At 32.9% G+C, this 12,020-nt stretch overlaps 1 protein-coding gene across 1 annotated transcript in view; it reads left to right on the top strand.

The window, feature by feature from the left end:
- The first annotated feature begins 5,275 nt into the window (after positions 1–5,275).
- CPSF160 (cleavage and polyadenylation specificity factor 160) overlaps positions 5,276–12,020 on the top strand; it is an 18,633-nt gene continuing 11,888 nt past the window's right edge. Inside the window, exons 1-11 of the mRNA XM_011045407.1 lie at positions 5,276–5,714; positions 6,156–6,302; positions 6,440–6,593; positions 7,631–7,766; positions 8,246–8,391; positions 9,181–9,276; positions 9,379–9,431; positions 9,700–9,831; positions 10,666–10,717; positions 10,843–10,962; positions 11,268–11,402. Coding sequence (XP_011043709.1) covers positions 5,392–5,714; positions 6,156–6,302; positions 6,440–6,593; positions 7,631–7,766; positions 8,246–8,391; positions 9,181–9,276; positions 9,379–9,431; positions 9,700–9,831; positions 10,666–10,717; positions 10,843–10,962; positions 11,268–11,402 — 1,494 coding nt within the window. The 5' untranslated portion in view covers positions 5,276–5,391. The remainder of the gene's footprint in view (positions 5,715–6,155; positions 6,303–6,439; positions 6,594–7,630; positions 7,767–8,245; positions 8,392–9,180; positions 9,277–9,378; positions 9,432–9,699; positions 9,832–10,665; positions 10,718–10,842; positions 10,963–11,267; positions 11,403–12,020) is intronic.

Genomic DNA, 12,020 nt, shown 5'->3' with positions numbered 1-12,020 from the left:
CCAGCATCATTTGGGGCGCCACCAGTGGCGGAGCCACAACGGGAATTAAGGGGCAACTGCCTCCTTAATTCTTCTTTTTTTTTTAATATTTTTTTATATTAAAATTTTAATATAATAATTTAACAAGTTTTTTTTAAAATTATTTTCCATACCTCCTTTTCTTCTATAATTTTTTTAATTTTAAACTATTAATTAGTTAAGTAACTTTTTATACTTTATGCTTAATGTTTTAGGTAAGTTTCCTTCATTTTTTTCTATTTATTTCATTGTTTAATTTTAGTTTTATTCCTTAATAATATGATAATTTATGAATTTATTAAATTAATATGTGTATGTATAATATTATATACATATGAATATGAATTAAAATGAGTTTTGATGAATTAATATGTATTTTGTTATGAATTTTATATGAAAAATGATGGTAATCAATGTACTAATAATTAAAAATTAAGTATTAAATAACTAAAAAAAATAAAGGATACAATAAAAAAATTAAAAAAATATATTAATATTTATATTTAACCCACTTGTGTAAAATAACAAATTAACAAAGAATTGTTGCCAATAATTTAATTAGCCCCTAGAAGATTTAGAAATAGATGAATGCAAGTTTCATTATATATATTGAGAAAGAATATTTTTAATGAAATTAATAATAAAATCATTATTAAGCAATTTTAAAATATGAAAACTTGAAAAAAATAATTATTATAATGTAAGTTTTTTCATTTTAAAAATATTCTTAAATAAATTTTATTTGACATAAATTAGTACAAGCATTTCAAATTAATTTCTTTATATATAACATATATTTATATAATATATGATATCAATTATTTATAATTTACTTCTTTATTTAAAAGTTTTTTGCTCCGCCACTCACCACTCTATTTCCTTCGTACAAGCTCACCCATCATTCCTTCTTACCACTTAGATATAGAGATATCTCAAGGTAGAAGAGTTTGAAACTGAGGGTGGGGGAGGTATTTGCCCACCCAAAATATTGTTGTTTGGCAGCTTGATAAACTCTAATGTCGTCAACTGCTCTAATTCTACTCTAGACAATAGTTGTAGAGATGGCAGGTTTTCTAAACAAGCTGGGAGCATACCTCCTAGATTATTTCAAGAAAGATCTAACCGTTCCAAGTTCTTCAGTTCATACCATCCTAAACAATTTATCACAAATCATGTCGAAGTAGTGATGGAAGCTTTTATAGATATAATTGTAGGCAGGTGGAGAGTTTTTAATTTACCTTAGAGTTGGTAGGGTACCTTTGAGGTGACATTCACTGACAGGCAAAACTTCAAGAGCAGACAATGCTTCAATACTCTGAAAAATCTATGTTGGGAAAGAACTTTGATCAAGGAATAAGTGTTCAAGGTTGCTCCCAATAACTGAAGCAAATTGCATTGCAGTGGACTTTTTCCAGATTAACTGCTTCTAACTTCTTCAAAAAGTCATCGTTTAAAAAAAAGAATTCTTTAAATGTTCATGATCGAATCTGGTTAGGTAATTGAGTCATGGTTCAACTCGCTATGTCAATTAAATTCGGTTGGGTCAATATTTTTTTTTAATTTAAATTAAAACTCCAACCTATAGCTCTTTATCATAAGTTTTCCAAGTGAAAGTCATAGGTTAAGGTTTAATAACTATGTTTTACGCTACCATTTTGTAGCCCTAGTACGGCATGTATGCCACCTTCCTTTCCTATTCATTAACAGGAAGTTACTGTGTTGTCTACTAATTAACATCCATTCTCCATGGATTATCTTCTTAGTATCCGGAGGATAACCAGCACCTTAACTTGAGAAATAAAACTAGTACTTTCCCAACAGCCTTTAATAAGAAACTGCATAGAAGTGAGAGTTATAAAAGTGAGTATAACACCTGTAGAATACTATGAAAAGCTAAGAACTCCATCCCTAAGACTAAGCATTGATAATAATATCTACTGTTGAGAGACCAAAGAGTTGTGTTAAACTGGAAAGACATCTAAGGGGATGAAACTCTCTCATGAGAATATTTGAAGACAGACATCTAAGGGGATGAAACTCTCTCATGAGAATATTTGAAGACACTCTCAAAATATTTACTCAACTGGAACGATCAGAAGAAAGAAGCAAAAACAAGGTCGATCATGATTTCTAGTGGTTCGAAAACTTGAGAGCGTTTCTCATTGGAATTGCAAGTGAGTCCTTGAACTACCTTTGGTTTTAGCTTGTTTGTTGCTGTCTTTCTTTTCATCACCAGCCATGCTTGTGTTTAATTTACATTGCCAAGGCTTACCTTAGGGGGAGCGTCACCTGAAAGAGAACTATGAATGGCATTTAGAAATGTAATTAAGCAGATATCGAAGCTCCTAAGCCATTGTGATACAGAAGTCGGCCACAGTCTCCAAGTGGGAGGGGATTACTCCGCTAAAATGTTTCTACCGAGGTCAAGAAGACCAAATGTTTTAGATGGGAAATATGGAATTTTCAAGATACCAAAAACTCCGAATCCTCATGACAGATTCAAGGCCTTGACTTGAAGTCAGGATAACAAGAATCTAGTTGAGAAGGTGAAAAATGTTATGCAGATATTTTTTAAAATTTAAGAGATCAAGGGGTACGTAGATTAGGATTCTTTCCAATGAGTACGGATAATACAGAATAATAAGAAATAAAAAATGGTATGCAGATATGCATAATGCGTAGAAGAAAAATATTTTAAAAAATGTGAAATATGATCATAAAAGAAAGACAATATGTCTGTAATGAAGGAGGAAATTGATGATATCTGCATGTAAGGAAGACGAAGAATCTCTACCCTCCTAACTGACAGTTGCTCACCAATGGAAATACGATTTTTCTGAAAAATTCAATTTTAATTCTACCTCTTATCCAATTATCTAGCTATAGTCTTCAGAAACATGGTAGTTATTCTAATCCAGCATCCTAATTAAGCCCTTCCTAAAGAACATTAATTCCCCCTTTCCCAGGGAGCATGATCGTATTGTCCTTCACTAAAATCCTTCACCTACCGGAAGAATAAATGACTTAAAAAGAATAGTTGACTCTAGATGCTGTGCTCATGTTCCATACCAATTCCTATAATCAGATTCAGCTGTCATTTCTATCTACTTAGTCACAACGAGCTTCCTATATCTGTACATGCAACATTAAGCCCTAACGAGATACAAAGCCCATAGAGAGAACAATCAATGTTCATAGATGCACAAGTACTGCGAAAATTGTTAGTAAACGTATCCTACATTGAATAAATAAACTTTAAAAACAATACATAAAGTCGAGAATGAGCCAGCCACCACAAGTCTTTCGGATGAAAATAAAATCAACAGCATAGTCACAGCCTGGATACCCTGAACTAAGCTCAAGGAGAAGCAAGTTAAAGAACAACAAACATAGAATGAAGGTCTAAATTTCATATAGAGCCTGCCAAATCAAGCCTGAACCCTGGATTCCCCCACTAAGCTGAGTCCTAGATGTACAAATGTTCCATTCCCAGCTGGTGGAGAAAAAGAAGTGAATATTTCCTGCTGTACTCTTCATCGGAAGTCAATAAATTAATTAATCATATCCAAGAGCAGCAGAACTCAAGATTTGAGTGGAGATAATAATCTTTTATGGGAATTTACTGATAAAAACACAGCTCAAGACGGAGCAATACAGAAGCTAGTGGTTTTCTAATATTTGTTAGACCTGTTGGGATTATTTTAATCCCAGTAAGAAATCCTCCCATGTCTTCACTCCCTCCAGAAATTATGGTGGCCGTGAATATGCTTATTTCTTGTGATATTATTATTGAGTAACATGTTGTCTTGGTGTTTTCACAAATGATTCACTGTTGAGTTGGAAGAACGATATCATAAGAGATATTTAAATGGGTATCAGCGTGCTTTAATGTTGTTTCACGAACCTCAAAACGTGGGATATACATATTCAACGGTGTCAGCAATTAAAAAAATAATAAATAAATAAATTAAATAACAACAATAAATTTTAATTTCAAAATTAAATTAAAAGAATAAAAATATTAATAAAATTAAAAATTAAAAAAAAAAGCAATACACAACCAACCTATATTAAATAGTAAAATTAAAAAAAAAATAAAACTTTTATATAAAGGTCAAAAAACAAAATCAAAAGAATAAGAATTAATAAGTTGAAAACACAATACGTGGTTAAAAAAATCACACATGTAGAATTTTTCAACATGTATTTTTACATAAAAAATTTAAATATAAATAAAAAACATATGAACATATCTAATTACATAAATTACAAACTATTTTGTAAATAAATTTAAAAAATCATCAATGATAAATAAAAATATAATTAAAAAAACTTGAGTGACAAATATAAATCTAAATATTTAATATCGTAATATAAACTATTTTCCTAGTTGTGTTTAATTAATATATTTATAAAAATCAATCTGCAACAAAATTGTTATAAACATAAAATTTATTGAATAAAAAAAATTCCATATAGGGCTGTGCATATTAAAATTATAGTAATTTTTTTTATTTTCAAAAGTAAGTTTAATTTATATAAAATATAAATAAATTATACTAACCTCGTAATAAAGTCAAGTTATTTCTCATCTCTCAAATAAACATGTAATTGGGATCAAAAGCTTAATTGCACGGGAAAAAAAGTTCAAAAATCAAATTAAGATCTTTTTAAAAAATCACTATTATAATCCATAATAAAATATAAAATGGGGAGTGGTAAAAAAAAACTATGATAAAAAATCCACACGTTTTAAATATCCTATTAATGATAAGCATATAAATGTATAAAGAGTAAATGAATTAGGGTTATATTTAGATGATTGCACGGATATGCACTGCATGTTTTTATTATTATAATAGCTTTTATGACAACATTTAAAAAAGTTAAGTTTGATAAAAGTAATAAATTGTAGTTTTTCACAAGAGAGAGTTTTTAATGAAACCTAATTATAACTTTTCTTGAACCAAAGTTTCAAGAGAAAATTTTAGAAACCATCCATGCAAATATATGATATGTATCAATTAACCAAATATTTTTGAAACTATAATTAGAGTAAAAAGAATTTTTTATGTTTTTCTTAATCACTATTAAGAAAAAAAAAAGGTAACAAATGTATAATGTTTTAGTAAAAAAGAGGTCAGCAAGAGTCAAGCAAATGAAATTTAAATATTTTAAGGAACGAAAGACTAACTTACGATTCTGTTAATAATTCAGGGACTGAAATATTAATTTACTCATCTTACAATCCACTTGCCACTATTTTCTCACCCCTATCCCTCCCGCCAAACAAAAAGGGTTTAAGCTCCTCTCTTTTCTCTCCAATTCAAAAGCCCTAACCCCCAATTTTCTCAAATCCAAACCCTAACCACAATGAGCTACGCTGCCTACAAGATGATGCACTGGCCAACCACCATAGACACGTGCGTGTCTGGTTTCGTAACCCATTCTCGCTCCGAGTCAGCCCACCTTCCTCAACTCCACACTGACGATCTTGACTCTGACTGGCCTTCACGCCGCCGCCGCGGTGGAGGAATTGGCCCTACTCCGAACCTAATTGTTGCTTCCGGTAATGTTCTTGAACTATATGTTGTCAGGGTTCAAGAAGAGGGGGCGAGGAGTTCGGGTGAATTGAAGCGTGGTGGAGTTATGGATGGTGTTGCTGGAGCTTCTCTTGAGCTTGTTTGCCATTACAGGTATGGTAAATTTGAAAAAGGAACGATCGTTTTGAAGGTTTTAGGGGTTTGGGCTTGCTGGTTTGGATGAATTTGGAAATTTGATTGAAAGAAGGTAGATTTTAGTGGCGTGTGTGGAAATTTAGGGTTTAGGTTCTCGGGTTTGGCTCATTGAAATATCTGATTAAACAGCATGCTGGTCTTAGATGTATCTGTTGTGGGTTTGGCTCAAAATGGAAACCTGATGTTTGTGTTTTTTGGGTTCGGGTAAATTGGAAGCTAAACTAGCTAACATTTTCTGTCGGATGTGTGGATTTAGGTGTTTGTAGTTTTGGGTTTGGGTCAAGTTAGAGACTTGATTTTTATTCCGAGGTTATCAATTTAATTGTTCATTGTTCCTATCTTTCTCTCTCTCTTTTTTTTTCTTGTCTCTTGAAGGGTAATGTTGAATTGGTTTTGCAGGTTGCATGGTAATGTTGAGTCAATGGGGGTGTTGTCTGTTGAAGGTGGTGATGATTCTAGGAGAAGGGATTCTATTATATTGGCATTTAAAGATGCAAAGATTTCTGTTTTGGAGTTTGATGATTCAATTCATGGACTTCGCACAAGGTAAAGTTTTATACTGTCTATCATCATCATTGATGTGGAGCTTTTGATTGCATTTTGGTAGTTGTGCTACTACAAATCTATTTGATTTTCTGACAATGTTTTACTTCTTGTTTTGTTTAAAATTGATTCCTTTTCAGCTCTATGCATTGTTTTGAAGGTCCAGACTGGCGTCATTTGAAAAGAGGTAGAGAATCATTTGCAAGAGGTCCATTGGTAAAGGTTGATCCTCAAGGAAGATGTGGAGGTGTTCTTGTTTATGATTTGCAGATGATAATACTTAAGGCTGCTCAGGTAACTTTTCCTGCTTAATGTAGTCAAACTTTTAACTCTCTGTAATCCAAGTTATTCAACTACTTCAACCCTTTTTTCCTTTAAGATGAATCATGTTTTTGTAAATAGCATGTGAAGTAATCACGCCTGATAGAATTACAACATAAAACTGTTCTAATGTTTTTGTTTTAATGGCTAAGTTGTTTTAGTGTTGTGAATATCAAAGGGTCTCGAGCTGGATGTTGCCATTATACACAAGGCACATTTTTATATATGATATGAACCCAGATACCATCCAGGATTAATTCTGAAATTAAATGAACTATGAACGATAACATTTAACTCATTCCTGTATAAAAAATGAACCATAACAAAAATAAAATAAAATAAAGAAAGCAACTCTTGATGGGCCCTTTGAGATATGGTTTTTGTACAGGCAGAGGAAAAAGAAAAAAGAACTCTTGGGGTTTATACCTTCAACAATATTTTGGGTTTGGTGCAAGGAGCAAAGTGAAAGAGCTTAAGGGGAAGAGTACTGATTCTAATAAATCCATTGCTTTCCACAGATTGACTATAGCACCAACAGCTAGCTCAATGTTGCTTGGTATTGGATCTTTCCTATATGAATAATTTTCCCTTCATTGGGAACTCCTACTATTTTTAGTTTGTGTACCTACATTATTCTTTCTTTAAGAAGACAGTTTCCCATGATCAAGCTTGGTAGAGCTCCAAACTCTGAAGCAGAATGGACCACTTTGCCAGTTTACCCATCTCAACTACTTGAAGGATTCTTGCCAAAATTTTGGGTTTTGGCTTGCTGGAAAGCATTCTTTTGCAATGAAGACTTCATATAATTCATAGATTATCTGTTCCAGATGTTTACTTTCTGATTTACAGTCATTGAACTTTGTTGGTAGTTTCTTTTGCTTTGTGAATGGGTGGTAGTCCTTGGTGCCTGCATTTATGAGGTGGTTTCTTATAAACGAAATTAAAAATAGTAATGTCTGTACTTTAATCTTTGAGACAGAAAATTTTGACCCTGAAACTTTTGTTGTCAGGCTGGTTCTGCCTTGGTTCAAGATGAAGATGCTTTGGGTTCTGGAGCTGCTATCTCTGCTCATATTGCCTCTTCTTACATCATTAATCTTAGAGATTTAGACATGAAACATGTAAAAGATTTCATATTTGTGCATGGTGAGTCTGGTTTATGAACCCAATTTCCTTTTCTATACCGTGCTTTGAACCTAAAGCCTGGGGCTAATGGATGTTTAAAATGAATGTTGCAATATGTGAGCATGTGAACACTGGCAAAAAAGTTTGGGTATGGTGGGGGTAGGTCCAAGTTTTGTATCTTACCTATGAAGAATATGTAGATCAAACTAGGTTTGGGTTAATTTTTGAATATAGAGACTTTTCTGAATTATAGATACATATGCATGCCAAACTTTTTGTACTGCATAATTTTAATTGACATTTTAAATTGCTGATTGCAAGTTTGAAATCTGGTAGTCTACCTTTCCACACACTGTCTTCATATGATGATATTCATCATAAGGCATTATCATGTTGTATGAGCTAGTTGTGTATTCTCATTTTAACATGTACACAAAGAGCTTTGATCATTTTACATTTCTGACACTGTTTGATGTTTCCTGATGTGTTGCAATATGTAGATTATATTGAACCTGTGGTGGTTGTCCTTCATGAGCGAGAGCTTACTTGGGCTGGGCGTGTTGTGTGGAAGCATCATACTTGCATGATTTCTGCTCTTAGTATCAGTACAACTTTGAAGCAACCTACCCTTATATGGTCTATTGGAGTATGTTTCTAAAAGAACTACCTTAAGGAATCAAAAAATTAATATTAGAAAAGCTGTGTTTTGGCCAAATTTTTGTCACCTTTCTATGAAATTTTATAGAGGCCTATTTCTTGAGACATATGCCTAGTGACAGAACAATTATCCTAGGAGTTATGAACCAGATTGACAAGGCCAAACCTGAAAAGAAGTCCACAAAGAAACCTAAAAACAACTGATATGAAACATGAAATTACTATTTTTCTGTTTTAATTATTTTCCTAGTTAATTTTGGATTTTAATTATTTGTTTCCTATTTACATTAGGACTTTTAATTTAATTAGTATTTGACCATTTAAGAATTGTAATGCTAGATTGATTCTATTAATTAGATAAGTTTTAATGAGGAATCTTTTCCTATAAACGATTTTAGGACTAATATAAATAGGGATATCTAGTTTATGTTATGGAGATAAAGACTATTATCTAGATTTAATAAAAATACTACAGAATTTTCTCTAGATTTCTCTACAGTTAGGTCTTGTGCCACCTTGAGATATCTAGCCTTGTATATATTCATGGTGGGAATGGATATTATCAAAGCATCACTTTATAGAAGGTTTTGGCATTTTTAATAAATATTTTCAAATCATCATAATAATTCTGATCTCAAACTAAGATGTCTTAGTTTTCTGCTTTGGGTTAAAACTGGTGGTCTCACATTTGTCCATCTTATTGGACATTGTCTCAAGCAATAACTATGTCATATTGAGAGTTTGCAGAGTTTTTTCTTACATTTGTTTTCTCCTTCAGAATCTCCCACATGATGCGTATAAGCTGCTTGCAGTGCCATCTCCCATTGGTGGTGTTCTTGTGATCGGTGCGAACACTATCCATTATCACAGTGAGGTAAGCTCAACTGCTGCCAGAGTACGATTTCTTATGGATATATTTCTAGTTTTATTCTTTCATCTGTAAGCATAATAACACACGAGTGTGTTGTTTGTTCAGTCAGCTTCTTGTGCATTGGCTCTGAACAGCTATGCTGCTTCTGTTGATAACAGGTATTTACTCTGTCTACCTCTTTAAAACCATGCCTTCAGACAAACAATAAAATATTTGAGCTGTATTGTGTTTTTCTGTCATCGTTTTGTAAAATAGCAAGCCCTTAAATGTGAATCCAATTGGTCTGTGCACACTTTTTAGAAAATTGGCCTCTTCACGCTACTATAGCTTTCAATTGAATTAATCTGCTGTTCAGTTTTCCAGTTTGTCTTATAAACATGCTGCCTTTTTTGTTTTCATTTTCTTTTATTTTTCTCCTTTCATTAGTCAAGAGCTGCCAAGAGCAACTTTCAGTGTGGAACTTGATGCTGCCAATGCAACTTGGCTATTAAAAGATGTAGCCTTGCTGTCAACAAAAACTGGGGAACTCTTGTTACTGACCCTTGTTTATGATGGAAGGTAGCTGTGTCCCATCTCTTTTTTATTTATCTATTTTCTTGCACAAATTAGCTGTTTCCGCATTACTAATAATAACTTGCTTGAAATCCTAAATTCTAGAGTTTAGCCAGCAACAAAGCTGATTGAGAGGATCAGAGCCATGCAGATCCATCTAGTTTGGGACGGAGGTGTCTTTGAATTGAGATTTAGTTTATTTTTGTGATATAGCAAGTGGCTGCTATAGTTGTTAAGATTACTTGATATGAGGAGTTCTAGAAGCATGAAAAAGCGCAGAGATGATTTTTTTTTCTTTCATTTTTTTTTTTGTTTTTGTCAGATGTGCAATCTAGATTATTTGGGTATTTATCTGTGTGCAAATTTATGGTTGTTGACATAGTTTTTGAAGTTTGGTTATTGCCATATTTTATCAATGCTCTAAGAGTTTTTTTGCTTCACAAGATGATTGTTATAAATAGCAGTGGTGGTCGGCGGTTAGAGAAATTGTTATATTGCTGCATCTCATGTGATGGGATTTGGTACTATGCAATGTTACCCTACAGAGATCAAATTTTAAATTTGGATCTAGATAGATTTATAGATTTGAAATACATGTGAAAAGAGATGATATTGAGAAGCTAAACACTTTGGAAAGTTTAGCTTGGTATGCAATTCTTACAATAGGTTAAATTTTGCTGGTCCAAAATTTTCATGTTTTAAGAAATTGCATCTTATGTTTCCCTTTCAAATCATTTTGCTCTGATGTTATGGATATTTCATATTCCATGTGCTTTTGGAATCAAGTTTCATTTTGAATAGCTCATGTATTTGATGTTTCTTTTTCCTCTCCCCTTGAAGGGTTGTGCAGAGACTTGATCTTTCCAAGTCTAAAGCTTCAGTACTTACTTCGGTTAGTTACTTCTAACAGATTCTTTGTCCTGAACTCCTTTTCATGTGAAGCTTTCTTCTGTATTCTTTCCATTGATATAATTCTTGACTATGTTTTTCTCCTACAAACATTTTTTTTTCATACAGGATATTGCAACACTTGGAAACTCGTTCTTTTTTCTGGGAAGTCGTTTGGGAGACAGTTTGCTTGTGCAGTTTACTTCTGGATTGGGATCTTCAATGTTGTCACCTGGTTTAAAGGAAGAGGTATTGTGTTGGATGCCTTCCATTCCTCTTTGCAAGTTAATGTTGACAAGTTCAATGAATGTTCTGGCCCATCAAATTCTACATATTTTCTGCCTCTGAAATTCAAGCAACTGGCAATCATCTTTTGGATCATGTTGTAATTCTTAGTCTTGAAATTGTCAGACTAATTATTTTTATCCTCTCACAACTGGTCTTGATAAAAAATTTCCTTTCCAGAGTTGTTTTCAAGCAAATTTCTCTCTAGAAATTGCTGTTTTCTTTTCTCTATAATTCTGAAACCTTCTCTGCTACCTGTGTATCTACAGGTTGGAGATATTGAAGGTGATTTGCCTTCAGCGAAGCGATTGAAGGTGTCCTCTTCTGATGCTTTACAAGATATGGTTAGCGGGGAGGAACTTTCCTTGTATAGTTCAGCGCCAAATAATGCAGAATCATCACAGGTTGTATCAGTTATTGTTCTCCTTTATACTTTATCCACAATGCATTTTATAAAAGTAAAAAATAAAGGAGCTAGAACACTTATCCTGGGAATGATGCAGGGCAGATTTGAATTTCTGTCCTACAACTAAAAGCATTTTATGATGAGCCAGGCCTGGAAATATGGGGATTTAAGGGTTCTGATTAAAGAATAAAGGATCTGAGTTTTACAACTCAAGTAAGTATGAGTTTGAGGTAGCTACTGGAGTTGATCTTGAATCATAGGTAAGATAAATTGCATTGCATCGCATCGCATCGCATCACATCATCTAACATGTTGGACTCAAAGTGAGGAAGAAGACTGAACAATTTCCACCATCCTTCTAAGTTTAGCAATAGCACCTTATTGATCTTCTTAGTTGTCTCAAGTCAGAGGCTCATCTAAAATGATCCTTCTTTTCCTATCACTGAAAATAACACAAATGTGTTTCTTGATGGCCATGACCGTGACCATAAATCCTACTTGGGCAGATGTTTTTTTTTTTAATGTTTTGCCACAATTATTGTGATATTTTAGCTTTGACTGTCTATTCTAATTTTATTCAGGTTAGCATTTTTCCTAATAACATTTTTTTTTAATA

Source organism: Populus euphratica, unplaced genomic scaffold (assembly GCF_000495115.2).
Source record: "Populus euphratica unplaced genomic scaffold, PopEup_1.0 scaffold121.1, whole genome shotgun sequence".
In the NCBI taxonomy this organism is placed as follows: Eukaryota; Viridiplantae; Streptophyta; class Magnoliopsida; order Malpighiales; family Salicaceae; genus Populus; species Populus euphratica.
This window is presented reverse-complemented; position numbering and strand designations above follow the sequence as displayed.